Source organism: Centruroides sculpturatus, unplaced genomic scaffold, assembly GCF_000671375.1.
Source record: "Centruroides sculpturatus isolate CEXI.00-Female unplaced genomic scaffold, Cexi_2.0 scaffold450, whole genome shotgun sequence".
NCBI classification, from domain to species: domain Eukaryota; kingdom Metazoa; phylum Arthropoda; class Arachnida; order Scorpiones; family Buthidae; genus Centruroides; species Centruroides sculpturatus.
The window spans coordinates 526,994-543,764 of NW_019384789.1; the positions used below are offsets into that span (position 1 = coordinate 526,994).

At 31.0% G+C, this 16,771-nt stretch overlaps 2 protein-coding genes across 2 annotated transcripts in view; one reads left to right on the forward strand and one right to left on the reverse strand.

Annotated features, from left to right (window-relative positions):
• LOC111629299 (rab-like protein 3) overlaps nt 1-8,801 on the reverse strand; it is a 32,277-nt gene extending 23,476 nt beyond the window's left edge. The window contains exons 1-4 of the mRNA XM_023373184.1: nt 7,497-8,801; nt 6,981-7,058; nt 6,759-6,902; nt 964-1,055 (exon numbers count right to left, since the gene is read on the reverse strand). Coding sequence (XP_023228952.1) covers nt 964-1,055; nt 6,759-6,786 — 120 coding nt within the window. The 5' untranslated portion in view covers nt 6,787-6,902; nt 6,981-7,058; nt 7,497-8,801. The remainder of the gene's footprint in view (nt 1-963; nt 1,056-6,758; nt 6,903-6,980; nt 7,059-7,496) is intronic.
• Nucleotides 8,802-8,981: 180 nt separating this feature from the next.
• Nucleotides 8,982-16,771, forward strand: part of LOC111629300 (general transcription factor IIE subunit 1-like) — a 34,286-nt gene continuing 26,496 nt past the window's right edge. The window contains exons 1-2 of the mRNA XM_023373185.1: nt 8,982-8,992; nt 14,454-14,750. Of these exons, the coding sequence (XP_023228953.1) occupies nt 14,466-14,750 (285 nt within the window). The 5' untranslated portion in view covers nt 8,982-8,992; nt 14,454-14,465. The remainder of the gene's footprint in view (nt 8,993-14,453; nt 14,751-16,771) is intronic.

Sequence of the window (16,771 nt, forward strand, 5' to 3'; positions counted from 1 at the left end):
AAGATTTCTGAAATTTTGCAGGGAGATTTATATATTAAGGGAATTGATGCTATTAAATTTTGGTGATTAAAGGTTGAGAGAGTGGAGAGATAGGAGGAGATCGTGTGTCATATCTCAAGTGGGGTCAGACTTAATGATTTTACTTAGGATTTAAAATTTTTTATAAAACTCATCTCTATTCTCGAAATTAAGCTTTTTTGCTATTTTATAATAATAATATAAAAAGTTTTTCATAAAATATCATAACAGATGGTGTCACCACAATTTAAAATGTTTTTGCCAGGAAAGTTACATAACTCATTTTTGGATTTTTTTTAATATAGTCATTATTTATTGAGGTATTTATCATAGCAGTAGAACAAGGAATTAAAATCTTGATGTAAGAAAAATGCATCTTGTAGATATAATTGATGTTTTCTTTTTATAGAATATCTTTAGACTGGAAATGTATGCATCAATAATCTCTTCAATTTGGAGAACTGAAATTTAATCAAATCAAGACTATAGGGAGAATGAGAAGATTTAAAACATCATGAACAGTATGAAGCCAGGAATTATGCAACAGCAGCATTCTTCTTGAGACATCCACCTGTTTCTAAAGCTAGAAAGATCTTTATAAACTACATTTTTAATCTGATAAAAATGTTCAAGAAAAAGTCAAACATTTGTCATGCAGCACATATCTTTTTATAAACAAGGCTTTGATCCAATGATCTATTGCTATGATAAAATTATGATTTGACAGTGGTTCTATAGACAAGTTCATTACATCAAAAAATAGACTAAATTTGAACTTGTGTGTTCTTACATGTGTTCCACATTTCTGCATTGTAACTTTCTTAAATTCAATAAAAAAAAAAAATATGAAGCTTTAGCTTTTTGATTTTCTTCATTCAGAAAAAATTAACACTACACTCAATATTAAGAATAATTCAAATTTTGTAATTTTTAGTTATCACTTACTTTTACTTCAATTGCACATCCAACTGTCCAATATGGAGTTTTAATTGGAACTTGATGTGAAATGAGATTTACTAAAGATGATTTTCCTACACCTGTAAAAAACAAAAATAATTTACTATGTTCCTTTTTAATTTAAAAGTTTTGTTTGAGATATTTAATACTTTACAATTTAATTTGCTAATTAATAAAACAAAGAATATGACCATCTAAGATAAACCAATAAAATTACATATAAAAACTATATCAGGATGATTCAAAAGTTCCAGACACTGATAACACTTCTGTGAAAAAGATCTCTAGCACTGAAAACACTGCTGTGAATGCAAACGAGCTGGTATTTGCATCATCATCAAAGTACATACTATCATTTTATAGTTGATGAGTTCATTTGTTTGGCAAATATGGTTTTCCATAAGAAAGAATGACTGATGAAAAACTCATCATTTGATGCATCTTGCATCATTACTGTAAACAAGGATTCAGTGCAAGAATAGTAGCAGAGAAAATTTGCAAAATTGAAGGTCCAGCAAGGCTGATGAGCAAGATAACTGCAGCTGAATAGTTCTGCCACTCTCACTAAGGGAACACCAGACTCATAGACAAGCTTCGAACAGGACAAATATCAATCAACCATCGATGACAAACTACTGCTCCAAGTTGTTCAGACAGTCGGCAACAACACTTGCTGACTGTCTGCTGAACTAAGGACTTTTCAATCAACCATTGTTTGGCATTTGAAACACCTTGGTTTTTGCAGGTCTCAAGAAGTACCACATGAACTGATGGAGCAACAGGCACAAAGGAGGATATACATATATATAATCAAATGACGCAAAATCCAAAAGACAACAGGTTTTGGAACAAGTTCATAATGGGAGAAGAAAAATGGATCTTTTTCTGAAATTCTAACAGAGGAAACCAGTGGCTCTGACCAGGTGAAGTTCCAGCATAAGTGGTTCAACGAGGACAGTTTGAATAAAAAGTCATGCTGTGCATTTGATGGAATTTGGATGGTCCAGCACATTGGGAGTTGATTCCTAATGACTGGGCCATGGACAGCAAACTATATGCTGAACAACCGAAATGGGTATTTGAAGTCCTGCACACTCACTATCCAGCATTGCTTAATCAAAAGCATACACTGCTACAGCATGATAATGTTGCAGCACACTGTTCCAGAGTGGTCCGAGAAAAGTTAAAAGGAGCTGGTGGGGATTGAAGTTTTGCCTCACCCAACATACACCCCTGATCTCACCTCTTCTGGACATTGGCACATTTTCTGAAAGGGTATTGCTTCAATGCAATGCATGATGTCAAAAGTGGGGTTTGTGAATTTTTGGCATCAAAACCAGCCGAGTAGTATCACCAAGGAATCTATCAACTTGCAGGAAGGTGGCTCAAGATCATAGTTAACAATGGTCTTTATTTTGAGGAATAATCATGTCTGTGTTTTATTATCAATAAAGTTTTGTATTGTGATTTACTGTCTGTTATTATGTGTCTATGTCTGGGAACTTTTGAATCAACCTGATAGTTTGATTTATTAAATAAGTTGTTATTTTATAGTGAATTATAATGAATAAATAAATATATGAATAGTTATTATAATTATTTAAATTAAAATATATAAATCAAACTTATATATTTTAATTTATTCATATTTTTGCTAATTGTAATGTAATGAAGAACATTAATTCAAACTAAGAATCACACATTATAAGAAATTTATAAACTGATGTCAGGCTGTGATGAACAGCCAGAATATGGTTGAAAATATTAGCTGATTTATTAAACTGTTGTTTTGCTGAATTTAAGTAAGGTTGCATTGTTTTGTATTTTAGGATTGAATTAATTTAGATGTATATAGAAACCAAAAACTGTTTCATTTTAACTAAATTTTTCAAATTTGCAGTTCAGCATTCTGTTTTAATTAAGGAGACAATTACAGTCAAACAATCATATTTTTGATTTGTTTTATTTGTGTCTTTTTTAAATATTGTTTAAAAGTTGTCAGGTATTGTCTATTAATTACTGTACAGTTTAAGGGAAAAGGATTGCAAAAAATACATCACTGTACCCAATAGAGTGGGTTGAAGCATTGCTTATATGGATTTTTTTAGTGGTTTAGAAATTTGTTCTTATTAGCTTAGTTACTAGTCATGTGAATAAACTATCAGTTAGAAAATATTTGCAGAACTTTGTAGTAGTCATTTCTTCTAACATCAAAACATCCACAAACTATTGTACATGTAATTAAAGAGGGCTTGATAAAAGTACATCATTGTATAGGGAGGGAGGGTGTCAAAAGTGGCTCAGAGAACAAACACAAAAATACTTACATTAACTCATTGGGTTTTGAGATGTGTATTATATGTATATATATATATATATACCTCGCTGGCTGAGTGCCACATAGGAGATGTTCATTGGCTGTTGACATAAGAGTCATCTCCAGCCAGTGCCGTTAGTAACCGTGGAAGGTTATATCGAAATTTAAATACTTCTGGATGTGAATGAAGGCTGGCTTGAGGTCTGGGTGGCACAATTGGTAGCACACCACATGGCAAGCAGAGGCTGCAGGTTCAAGCCCTGCCCCGAGTCAGTTATTTTCTTCCAGAAGGTTCTAAATTATTTATTAAATTATTAATTTAGATAAGAGATGATGCCTAACGCTTACCTCTAGTTCCAAATTTGTTTGTAATAATTATTTGTTTATAGCCATATAATAGCCCGAATATTTAGGCAATCATTGGATTATTATATTAACTCATCAGGCTTTGAGATGTGTATTATATGAATACTGATTGGTCTTCCCTTGTCTTCAGGCAACAATTCGAAACTTTCCGGAATGTGGGAGACGTCAACATCAATGCTTAACCCAGTATATACTGATTGGATAGTATTCCTCTGAACTTTGAAACTCTCCCTTGTAAATTCCAGCCTTTATTTTTCTGACAAAGAATTTTTTTATAGTATTCGCAAGACTATCAGGAAGGCACTCGTTATGTTTTGCGTCGGTTTTTATTTTTGAAAGGAGAAAGTATAAGAGCAAAGGTAGAGAGTGAGCAGATGTATGATGTTGCTAGGCAGTATGGCTTGAACAGGTCTACAGTAGGCTGCAGTTCAATCTTATCTAAGAAAGATATTGTATAATCAAGAAGACTCAAGCAGCTAAAAGAGTACCAAAAATCACATATGAGAAATAAAGAACATTTAAGACCTCATAATGAAACCTGAAACTGACCTGACGACAGAAGGACATCAAGAAACTTGGCAACATATGCTTTCTTTTGAAAAACAGGATTAATGCTGACATCTGCTATTAAAGATCTTTTGAAGAAGTGGGAGGACATCAGAACAACAGTCTTAGAATGGCATCCAAACCAGGATGAGGTTAATTAATAGGCTTGGGGATCTCTACAACGACAATGCTATTAATTACTTCCAAAAAATCCTGAAGAGAGAAAAGCAATCGACATTGGACAGATTCTTTAACGCCCCACAAACAGAAAAAAGCCATAACTGATAAAAATGAAAGACTGTGCATATATGTATTTTTATTATTACCTATAAATAAACATAGTAAGAAAGTATATAATTTTTTATTTTTGGAGTTTCCAGAATGAATTAATCAAATTCCCATAAAAACCTATGATAGATTGATAATTGGTTAACGAACAATTCGGTTAGTGAACAAAGTCTTGGAGCAGATTATGTTCATTAACCGATCACTCACTGTACATATTGTGTGATTATTTTCATAAACAAGTTCTTATATCTTTGTTTCATGTCAATGTATCTATTTTAGAATTAAAATAAATAAACTGCTTACTTTTGTCATTTTTTTACTTTTACATTTTACTTTTGTCCAGTTTTTTAAATAATATTAATTATTAATTTTTTAAATATTATTAATATTATTATTTGGAATAACATTTGTTTATAATTTTTATGGAAACAGCTTCATCAAATGTCACTGCACACCACTGATATATATGTATCTGTGCATTCTTTATTCAGCAGTGTGCTGAACAGTTGCTACTGGAAGTGACATTTTTGCTACTGATGGTTGAAAACACTTTTGCTGGAGAAAGAGCTATCTCAAAATGGCTGATATAAACAATGATTCTCTTTCTGCTATATATTACATGTGTTTGTTCAATATTATTAGAAGAAAAGCCATTAAGTTTGATGTTGTTTATAAGAAAACGAAGAAATCATGATTTATTTATGTCACTGGTGATGACCGATTCCCAACAACGAAGAAAGCATGCAAAAATAGTTGGTTACATTCACAATATTGTACCGCGGTATTTGAATGAAATCTTCAAAAGCCATTTTTGCATGTCACAATTAACAGTTGAGGTAAGTGGAAGTAGATTGTGATTTAGCTTGTTATGCTGCACTAATTTTTATTGAAATATTCAGATTAGGGACGTCCTGTCTGTCTCTTTTCTCCTTTATCACCAGGCTATGAGTCACGTAATTGTAAAATGGGAAATCTAAGACGGAAAAGTGACAAATCAAAAGTATCGTGAGCACATATAATGATGTATGCATAGGCATACATGGACTAGAGCGATAGAGAACAGAGAAAGGGAAGAGCAAAGATGAGCGCTTAAAAAGAAGGATAAGCAGGGTCAGACCCTCAGATGTGTGACAATTCTCAAACGAATAGATGTGTACGTGTGCTGATCCTTGTAATTATAAATTGTGAATACATGTGACTAATATTATTTTCTTTTTTATCTTGTATATGTTATAAGTTATAAACAAATATAAACAAACAACACTAACCTGATAACATTAAATCTAAATACAGTAGAACCTCCATTATCTGGACCTCTATTATCCGGATTTTCGATTATCCAGATTGTTCAAAATAAACAAAAATTTTACGAATTTGCTGATTTGCACTTGGCAAATTACGACACTGTTTATGTACGTGACGAAATGCATAACTTTTTTTGTTTCAACAACGTCTCACCCAGCACAGTGGTCGTAAACTCTTTAATATATTTTACNAAAATAAGTAAGGATAGATGAAGAGGTATACCTGCATTATCAACTTTCATTATTAAACAGAAATTAGTTTATTTTAAATGTTGTAATACAATGTATTTTTTATAAATTTATAAAGTGAAAATTCTGTAAATTTAATTTTAATAAATATATAAATTTTAAAACAAATGTTTATTGTTATTTTCTTTTTACAAGCTCTTTTATTACTTCTGTTAAATTCTCCAATGCTTGTACTCTTCTTTCCTTGAGCATCTTCATTTCAGCCCACATGTTTTGATCAAATTCATTTCTTTTTTTCATTTCATCAACAAACCAAGCTGGTGCCTATGCAGATCTGTTTTGCTTTCTTTTTTTTGGTGGTCTTTAAATGTTTTCTGATAAGTCAAGGAGAAAAGAATTATAATTTTCAGATGGTACATTAGAGCACGATGAAGATGGGGATGAAGAGAGTACAGAAAGAGACTGTGAAGGAGTAGAGGTAGGAGAGAATGCAGAAGACTGTGAAAGTACAGAGGATACAGAATGATTGGAAGATTCAACAGAAGACAAGTCTGGGGAAGGAGCTGAAGAGAGGTTTGATTGTAAATAGTTATCAGAAGGAACATTGTTACATTTTTTCCCAAAAGCCATTGTAAATGTAGACAAAGTGAGAAAATCTCATGAAAGTAGTATTTGTTGACCTTATTTTTACTTTCATGAGATTTTCTCACTTTGTCTACATTTTTTCTATAAATTCCCCATTAAATTTCTCCACTTGTGTGCACAATGTTCACCAGTGAAAGAATGTCCTTTTTCACACATAATGCCTGATATTTTGTTCCATATTTTCTTTTTTATTGCAGGCGTACAAAATTCTTTTTCCAACTCTATGCACTGAGAAATTAGTAATTTTGTTGCACTTTCTATCCACACTTGCTCTGTAAATTATAAAACATGTTTTACAAGTTATCATCATTAATTAATAGCAATGACTCTAAATAATAAATTGTACTTACCCACAGATTCTTTTGGTTCACATTATTTTGTGCCATGATGCATGTCATTAAATGTGACTTCTATTCCATTATCAACTTCTATCAAAAAGAAATAAAAAGTTATTTACATTGCTCCAAATTAAATTGACAAATGCTTTGGCAGAATATAACTAAAAAATAAAGGTGGGCCCATGTATGAAATACAGTTTAAAAAGTTAAAATTTATTGTCAATGTATAGAATGTTTATTTTCAGAAGCATATAATAATGAAGGACAAACTTCTAAATAATTTAACAAAATAAAAATAATAATCTGCATGTGAAATATGATAGAATGAATCCTCAAAATGTCTTTCTAATAGTAGTAAATTTATTTATTATTTTGAATGCCAAATGTCCTATATTCAAAATGATAATTATACATTTAATAAGAAGTTACAATTGTAATTAACATGCATAATACAAAATAAAGGTCACAGAAAAATTCAATATTTTACATATAAATAACTAGGGCAATAATAAGTTAATATACACCTACCTATGGTATCCTTACTTTCCGTTAACACTTTATGTATTATTATATGATTTAATGAGAATAAATTACTTCAGAAGGCAAAATTTGTCTTTCAAATATTGCAATAGACTGCTAGAATCTGTAAATAAATAATAAAAACTGTATTTCATAAACCCACTTTTGACCGTAGGTTTGACTCAGTGTTTCTCAACGGGGCGATATCGCCCCCATGTGGGCGTTTTTCCATGTTGAGGGGGCGATAACAAACAATTTATATTTTGGGGGGCAAAAAACAATTTTCTGGGCGATATAGTAAAACATTATATTAAGAATAATTAGATCTTTTATTCGTTATATCGTACAATAATTAAATAAATGATGTTATACTAGTCATTATTCTATTCATTGCAGTACGAATTTGGCGTTAGTCTTGGCCCTCAGCATCGAAATTTTGTAGTGAAGGGGGCAATACTACATTGAAGGGGGCGACGATTCATTAGAGGTTGAGAAACACTGGTTTTACTTCATAAACAGAAATAATAATAATAATAGATTTTTATATTTCGTTTTACTATTATACACGTATTAAAAAGATACTTACTTGAAGCAAAGGAATTAAAAATCTGCTCATTTAAAATAGCAAAAAATTGATTTTTATTTGGTAGTCGAAAAAGATACTTTTCCACGGAGGCGTCCTTCTTGTAAGCACTATTTTCAGCATGGTCGGGAGGTGCTGCTAGTGCGCTGAAAGCACACCTTAAGCATGTTGACAGTAAGCTTAATAATTGAACACATGCACTAAAAATGCTGCAAATGCGCTGAATAAAAGAATGAGCAGTATGTATATGTTAGATACATACACAGGTAGAAGTTTACCTATGTGCACCGTCATGGCAGTGGTCGCGACTGTTCGTGCTCCTGATGGACTCATGGAAAAGGAAAGCCACCAGCAGGCCACCGATTGTTTAATGTCACTAGTTATTGATTCATGGTAGTTCTTGAACATACGTATCAACTAGAAAAGATTCTAGGTCCATGTGAGGTTCGGAAACCCCCCAAATTGTAGACTCCCTGTGCATTCAAAAAATGTCTAATGAACCATAACCATACATATACATATCAAATGTATATATATACATCAATAGAAGTACAGACATGTAATCTTAGTCATAATTGTGATGTTCATATTAATATTATACGAAATTATGTAAAATATTTTGTTGATTACGAAATCCCAGAAATTATTGTAATATTAATTTCATTTATTTTTGTTTTTGACAAATTAAATAAAACCAATTCGACGATAAGCCAATGTTTAAACTGATATAAATTATAAGAGAGAAAAACTCTGATATTATTATTTGATAAAATTTTTTAAAATAGAAATAATTAATTATAACTGATAAATGATATTTTATTTATTTACTTTTTAAATCAGAAAATAAAATTATTAGCAAGAACTTTAATTCGATTGGCAACCTGTAAACATAGTAGTGTCATTGTCGTATGTGTGTGGTAAGGTGAGTTTTGTTTTTATTAACATACGATTTATCATTAAAATTGCTTAACTATAAATTACATATTTAAAATCATAAATGACAAGGTGACAATTAAAAAAAAGAATATCACTTTTTATTTAGAAATGAAAAAAGATAACAAAATATTTGATTGTGAACATTTGCATTTTCGGTCATTGACTTTATTTCATCTATATTTTCATTGTTTTTATATTTTTCATTTATATATTCTGGGTTTTTATTTAAAGTTACGGTAATGGTNTCATTCCGTCCTGTGGGCACTAAGAGGGCCTCTTTTAACAAGCCCATTATGGGTTCGGCCAGGCGCAGAATGGGTCGGCTGGGTTGGGAGGAGCGGGACCCGGCATATCCGGACGGACTACTCCCCGAAAAATTCCTGGGGATTTTTTGATCCGTTCGGATACGATCCCGGGTCCTCCAGAGCGGTAGGCCATCCGGCTGTCTTCAAGAAATTTATTAAAAAAAGAAAAAAAAAGTATTTCGTGAATACGTTATAAAACTTAATATAAAATGTAATTAATTTTAAAAATTTTTTAAAATAGAAATAATTAATTATAACTGATAAATGATATTTTATTTATTTACTTTTTAAATCAGAAAATAAAATTATTAGCAAGAACTTTAATTCGATTGGCAACCTGTAAACATAGTAGTGTCATTGTCGTATGTGTGTGGTAAGGTGAGTTTTGTTTTTATTAACATACGATTTATCATTAAAATTGCTTAACTATAAATTACATATTTAAAATCATAAATGACAAGGTGACAATTAAAAAAAAGAATATCACTTTTTATTTAGAAATGAAAAAAGATAACAAAATATTTGATTGTGAACATTTGCATTTTCGGTCATTGACTTTATTTCATCTATATTTTCATTGTTTTTATATTTTTCATTTATATATTCTGGGTTTTTATTTAAAGTTACGGTAATGGTAATTATTTTTAAGCCATGCACCAACGCTTTTACAACGTTATATCGCAACTTTAATTTATGACGTTTTTGTAAATTATTGCGCTTTTTCTTTTCAATTTCGCTTACCAAAAGTTTTTGGACAACGTTTTATCTGTGTTTTGCATCATTAATGTCCCTTTAGTGCTGTAAACCGTCTTCACATGAGCAAAACATCTAAAATAAACCTTAGGTCCAGGAGTGACCTTTCGTAAGGTACAAACCTAAACTTGCAGGTTGTACAGAGCTGAATAATTTGAAAAAAGTTGATAAAGTTTAAAAGAAAAAATGAACAGTTTCCCAAAACAGTATTTAAAATTGGTACTTTTTTATTTACGAAAAAGGTTTAAATGAATTGCCAACATGACTATAGCAAATGTAAACATGCTTATTAAATATGTATGGATAGTACCATGGAAGTAGTATAGCATTGCTTTCTCTCAATTTTTTTAAAAAGACATATATGATACAATTTTGCAATTATATGTTAAATATTTTCTTCAGTACTTTGTTTGTTATAAAACAATTCAGTTATAATACATTTCATTTATACATTTTTGCACTTGTATGTCTTATTTTTTTGGTACTTAATGGTACTTTTTACTCACTTATGCATTATTTGTTTTGAAATGGAAACATTTAAAGTGATTATTGAAAAAAAAATAAAAAAAGAGAATTATATATTCACTTCAGCTTAATCCATACTAACAGCAAATCTATATATATAAAAATGAATGTGTGTCTCTGTGTGTGTGTGTGTGTGTGTGTGTGTCCTTCATGCATTACCACACCGTTTATCCGATTGCCGTGAAACTTTGGGAAGTTGTTTAATATACTCCGGCGAAGGTTTGTGGCATAGTACGATTGCCATAAAACTTTGGAAAGTTTTTTTAATTTTTTAATACACTCCCGCGAAGTACATTTATCCTACGATAGATGGCGCGCGTTTACACGAGCATTCGCGCACAGTGTGTTCGATCGATTTCAAATTGTGAAGACCATTTCCCCCCTTCAAAAAATATCTCTATATATGCATTTGTGAACTGTTATTTACGATATTTGTAATAATTTTTGTTTAATCACTTTATTTCAACTTTTTTTTGCTAATTATGTATTCGCTCGAACTTCGTTAAAACCTTAACTGTACCCCGAACAACAACCGAAGTTGTAGGAAGAAATTCGCGTATTTTACCGATCTAGGTATCCCCCCTTTTCCAAATTTTAATATCGACTCAAAATAATTTAAAAAGACAAATTACAATAAAACGGTTTATTATCCAACTATCAGAAATTTCACAACATGCCAAGGAAGAGAGGAAGGAGCAATTAAATAATTAAAATTATAAAGGATTAGAAAATATATATATAAAAATGGGGAATATCGCGCTTCTGACAATCGCAGCGAGTGTGTGGGCTAAATTTGGAGAATCCGTGCTTCTCGCATGGACAACTGTATGTGGCCGGCTCACGCGTCGAAAAACCTTCCGATTTATTCGTGTACGCACCAGAGGGAAAAACAAAAAATATCGTGTATCCACAAACACTCCAATAAATAAATAGAATTGAAACGACACTTTGAAATGTTTTTCCCATGAAAATGAATAATAATAATAAGTTTCAATAAAAATAATAAAATGTAAATTGAATTTTATCATAACGAGTTTGCTTGAATTTCGTTTCTTCTGAGATCGCAGCAATGCGCGACGGGTAAGCTAGTTGCCAATAAATATAAAGAGCATAGTGAATAATAACATAATTCTGTTTCCAACAAATTTTCCCATTTAGCAAATCTCTCAGTTTAAATGTTAAAATTTTTCCTTTCCATGTTTTGTATGTGAACCAATTTTGCTAAATGAATAAAATAATTTTTCAGTTTCTCATTTGTTTTTTCTATTCACTTTCAATGTAAGATTTTGAATGACTCTTCATTCTTTCATGTAAATAGTATTTTGGCAGAAGGAGACAACTGATATCACATACTATATCAGGATTTGGCCTGACGGTCAAGCAGTAGTGGCACCCTACCACTCTGGGGGACCTGGGATTGAATTCAGATGGATCAGAAAACTGCAGGAATTTTTTGGATGTAGTCCATCCAGATATGTTGGGTCCTATATCTCATTACCTGGCTGCTCTTTGTGGGCTGGTCAAACCCTAATGCACTAGCTAAAAATAAACCATAACCATCTAGTGCCTACAGGATGTGAAGAATTTTAAAAAAAAGTTCATAAAAAGAACAAAAAAACTTGATGAATTTTTCTTCACAACAGTAAACCTTGAAACTTCCGGTTTCAAGGTTTACTGTTGTGAACCTTGAAACCGGAAGGAAACAATCGGGCTTTATGTTGATGTTATTTATATAAGTAAACCTTGATTTAACAGATTGAGAAAATGGGGTGTCTGCTATTGCTGTAAGGAAATTAAGTAAATAACATTACTTAATTTACTAATATAGATATAAAATGATGCTTTTTACACATTTTATCTGCTAATATTTTAACTTTAATTACTGATTGATTTGTTGACAGGAGGCATAAACATTCAGTTGTCTTCAGTTTTGCCCATTATAATAATTTCTCATTGATCTGCAATAAAGTTAGCTGATTGATAAGAAATGAGGCCTAACATATCCAACTCAAACATTCATTAAAAAAAAAAAAAAAATTCTTGAAGTTTCTGATGCATTCCCCTTAGAATAACAGACCAGTTAACTGACTGATTCAATCAGCAACTTTAGCATGAGATTTTATTAGGCAAATATTAATATTACATATTAGCTATATTTTTAAAGTTCTTTACAATTAATATTACTTTAGCTACTTCTAAATTATTTTTATACCATTTATTGTTATGAAATTATAGTTAAAATATTCTTAAGGTAAATTGGAATTTAATACAATTAGATAAGGGAACACACTTTTGAAACTATGTGGCATGTCTGAAAAGTAAAGATATGTTGCATATAAACAGAAAACTAATGTTTTAATGTTTGTTGACAACAGTCAATTTGACCTTGAACCTTTCACTGTTTGTAGTCATTTGCCATTGCTCTGCTGGGTCTGGTTTGAGTAGCATATGCTTACAATGGCTGCACTAATTCAGAATCTCATCAAATGTGCTCTGTCATATGTTTTCTCAATGCAAAAGGTGAGCATCCAGTGGATATTCACAAATAAATTGTTTCTGTTCGAGGGAACATTATGAATTGACAAAATGTAAGAAAGTGGTGCCATGCATTCTCTGGAGCAGGACTAACGTTCATGACAAACACAGGAGTGGTAGGCTGTCTATGATCTCTGATAAACTTCAAAGAACCAAGGAAGCAATTCATGCAAATCAGCATCTCACAATAAGAGAATGGCATGAAATCATCTTGAAAGTGTCCTAGTCCACACTTCATGAAGCTGTGACTAACATTAGGGTACAGGAAATTGTGTGTGCACTGGATACCCAAAATGTTAGACAAATGAAAAATTAAACAATAGGCTTTGTGCTCAACTTCCTCACACACTACACATATGCAGATGGTGAGTTTCTCAACCACATTGTGACAGATTATGAAACTTGAATTTACCACCATACTCCTCAATCCAAGCCACAATTGATGCAGTAGCACCATACACATTTTCCAAAACCCAAGAAATTCAAAACTTCAATTTTAGTAAAAAAAAAAAAAAAAAAACATGACTTCTGTTTTCTGGGATAGAAAAAGCATTCTTCTGAGATGAGGATGTTGACAACTGGTGTCTGTCTGTTTCATGGCAACACTCAGGCTCACACTATAATTGTCACCAAAATCCTTCTCGAACAATTCAAGTGGGAAGATTTTGATCATCTGCCATACAGCCCAGACCTTGCTCCCGGCACTTCCACTTGTTTCTTTATCTGAAGAAACATCTTGTAGTACAACACACTTCCTTGATGATGAGATCAAAAATGAAGTTGAAATGTGACAGAATTTGGCAAGCAGTAGAATTTTACAACTCTGGAATACAAAAACTAGTAACCAGACTCAACATGTGTTTGGAGAATGGTAGCAGTTATGTAGAAAATAATGCATGTACCAGTAAATATGAGGTAGTGGTTGTTCAGTCAAATAAAAATGCTTTAAATGAATAATAGCTGTTGTATTTGTACTTTTCAGACATGCCTTGTATATACTGTATAACTATGAAACTATATACTGTACAGTACATTAAGAAAATAATGCATTTTAAATTCATAATTTAAGAAAATGAAATTCATTCAAAAATATAAACTTTATATCTTTTATATTTGTGATATAAACAAAATAGTGATAAATAGAATTAATCATATTTGAATTTAACTTAATTTTTAAGCAGCTTTTAACTCTAATGTCAACATTGTTCATCTTCCAAAAGCTATGAAATGGATTCAAGTATAGTCTATATTAGTGTTTATTAAATTTTTATAATATATGTGTTATTGTTTTGGTAATATAAGTAGTATATTCTTTCTTTGTTCAAACAGAAAATAAATAAGATGGATGAAATAGTTAGAGAAGTGCCGTCCACATTGAAACGTCTTGTAAGAATGGTAATGCGTGGATTCTATAATATTGAACAGGTTATTTTAATGGACATGCTTATAAGAAATCCATGTATGAAAGAAGATGATCTTGTAGACTTGTTGAAATTTGAAAGAAAACAATTAAGAGCAGTAATTGCTCAATTAAAAAATGATAGATTTGTTAAAGTTCGTTTAAGAATGGAGACTGGTCCAGATGGAAAAACTTCTCGTCAGAATTATTATTACATTAATTATAAGGTAATTCTATGAAATATTTTTTCTAATAGTAATAATAATTAATAGCTTAATGTAAGATTTTTCTGTGTGTATATATAGAAATCAAAAAGTATTTAACATTTATAAGTTTTATTTTCAAGATCAAATTATAATAATATATACAGGTAACCCCCGTATAACACGGTAGTTACGTTCCAAAAAATTGCCGTGTTATGCGAAACAAAGAACTAGTACGAAAAGGAGGGTTAGGTTCCAAAAATTAAAAAACATGCTATTATATTTTCATAATTAAGATAAATATCTTTATTAAAATTTTCTTAAGTGTACATATTAATATAAATTAAATAATGTTTTCTTTGTTATCACTAAAAGCACTATTAACCAAGGATAACTTGCCAAAAAGAAAATGGCAAGTTATCCTTATCTGCTGAGCATTTTTCTGCATTATCTTCAGATACCTTTTACAAAATGTACGTAATTTTAGATAGCTTGCTTCTAGTTAAAAGATAAATTTCCTCATGTGGTGCTAAGCACTTATGAAGAATAAAGCAAGTATGAAATAAGGGAAAAACATCTGGCAACAACAGAAGCAGAAGCGTCGAGATCTGGCAACATTGAAACAAGTTTTGAGAAGGACCATGTGTATCGACAGAAGGCGAGAAAAGAAAATTTACATACTTAAGTACTAATAGTTCACGAAAATAATAATTTTTGTGAACTATTATTACTTAAGTATGTAAAAATTTATTACATTTCATGTTGTACGAGGGTTTTACCCAATTCTCGAACCATGTCAGAGTGAATCCGTGCTATAAAAGTACCGTGTTATACGGGGGNTTTTTTTTTTTTTTTGCTTATTTTAGAAATAATTTTACAACTTTATTTAAACCAAATAATGTTGTAAAGTTATTTCTAAAATAAGCCAAAAAATATATTAAACTTAATATGTCAGTTAAGCAGTATAGCTGAGACATCTATTATTAGTGCATAATGTACCAAGTGATGTTCTCGCTAATTGTTTTGGACTGTGAATGTAAGATATATTTCTGTTTTAGGCGGAAAATGTGTCTTAGAATCAAGGGAATGTGATATATCAGCAGTTTCCAATTTGTGTTCTGTTAGAACCATAGGGTTCTGCTGATAAAGTTTGAGATTCTGCAATAAAATTAATTTTTGAGTTTTAATTTATATTTTAAAATATGCATGAAAAAATTTATTAATCTTTAATAGTAAAAGAGGTCCTGTGCATAGACACTGCATGGCTCACATTAAATCCATAAATGAAAATAAAATCCATTGAGTCTAAGGGTAGGAAAATTGTATCTTATACAGTAGTACCTCAGGATATGAAATTAATCTGTTCCTAAACTGAGATCGTATCATGAAAATGTCGTAAGGTGAATCATTTTTCCCCATATGATTACATGTAAAACCAAATAATCCGTTCCAACATGAAAAACACACTCAAATTAAAGCTAAGTAGTACATTGAAAATAAAAATAACTATAGTAAGGAAAACACTGAAAAATGCATTTTGTAGTTGTAAATATATAAATAACCATAGTAGAATAATAATTGATAAAAAAAAATGTAGTTTTATTTGCACTTTATCTTTGAGGATAGACGATGGTGGAGGTGGCGGAGGAGAGGGAGAAGGGAAATGATACTAAAACTTAACTTACATGATATAATGTAACAATAACTTAAAAATAACTTAGAAAAGATTTTAAAAAATTAGTGTTGTTTTATTTTTTAATTATTTTTTTAATTTTTATTCACTGCTTTTTGCTTTCTTTCCTTCACTTCCACCAGCACTTTCACTGGATAGAGGTCGCTTGGTAAAATATCTATCCAAAGAGGTTTGGCTTTGCTTATTTTTTAAAATGTTTCTAAAATGACTTAGGCAAATGTCATTACTCCGAGCAGCAATACGGCCAGTGTGAATTTTTTCGGGGTGTTTCTTTTCAGTAAAATAAGTCACTTTCTGATAATACCTCAAGATTTCCTTTATCGAGCGAGATCCTTCCACGACGAAGCAAACA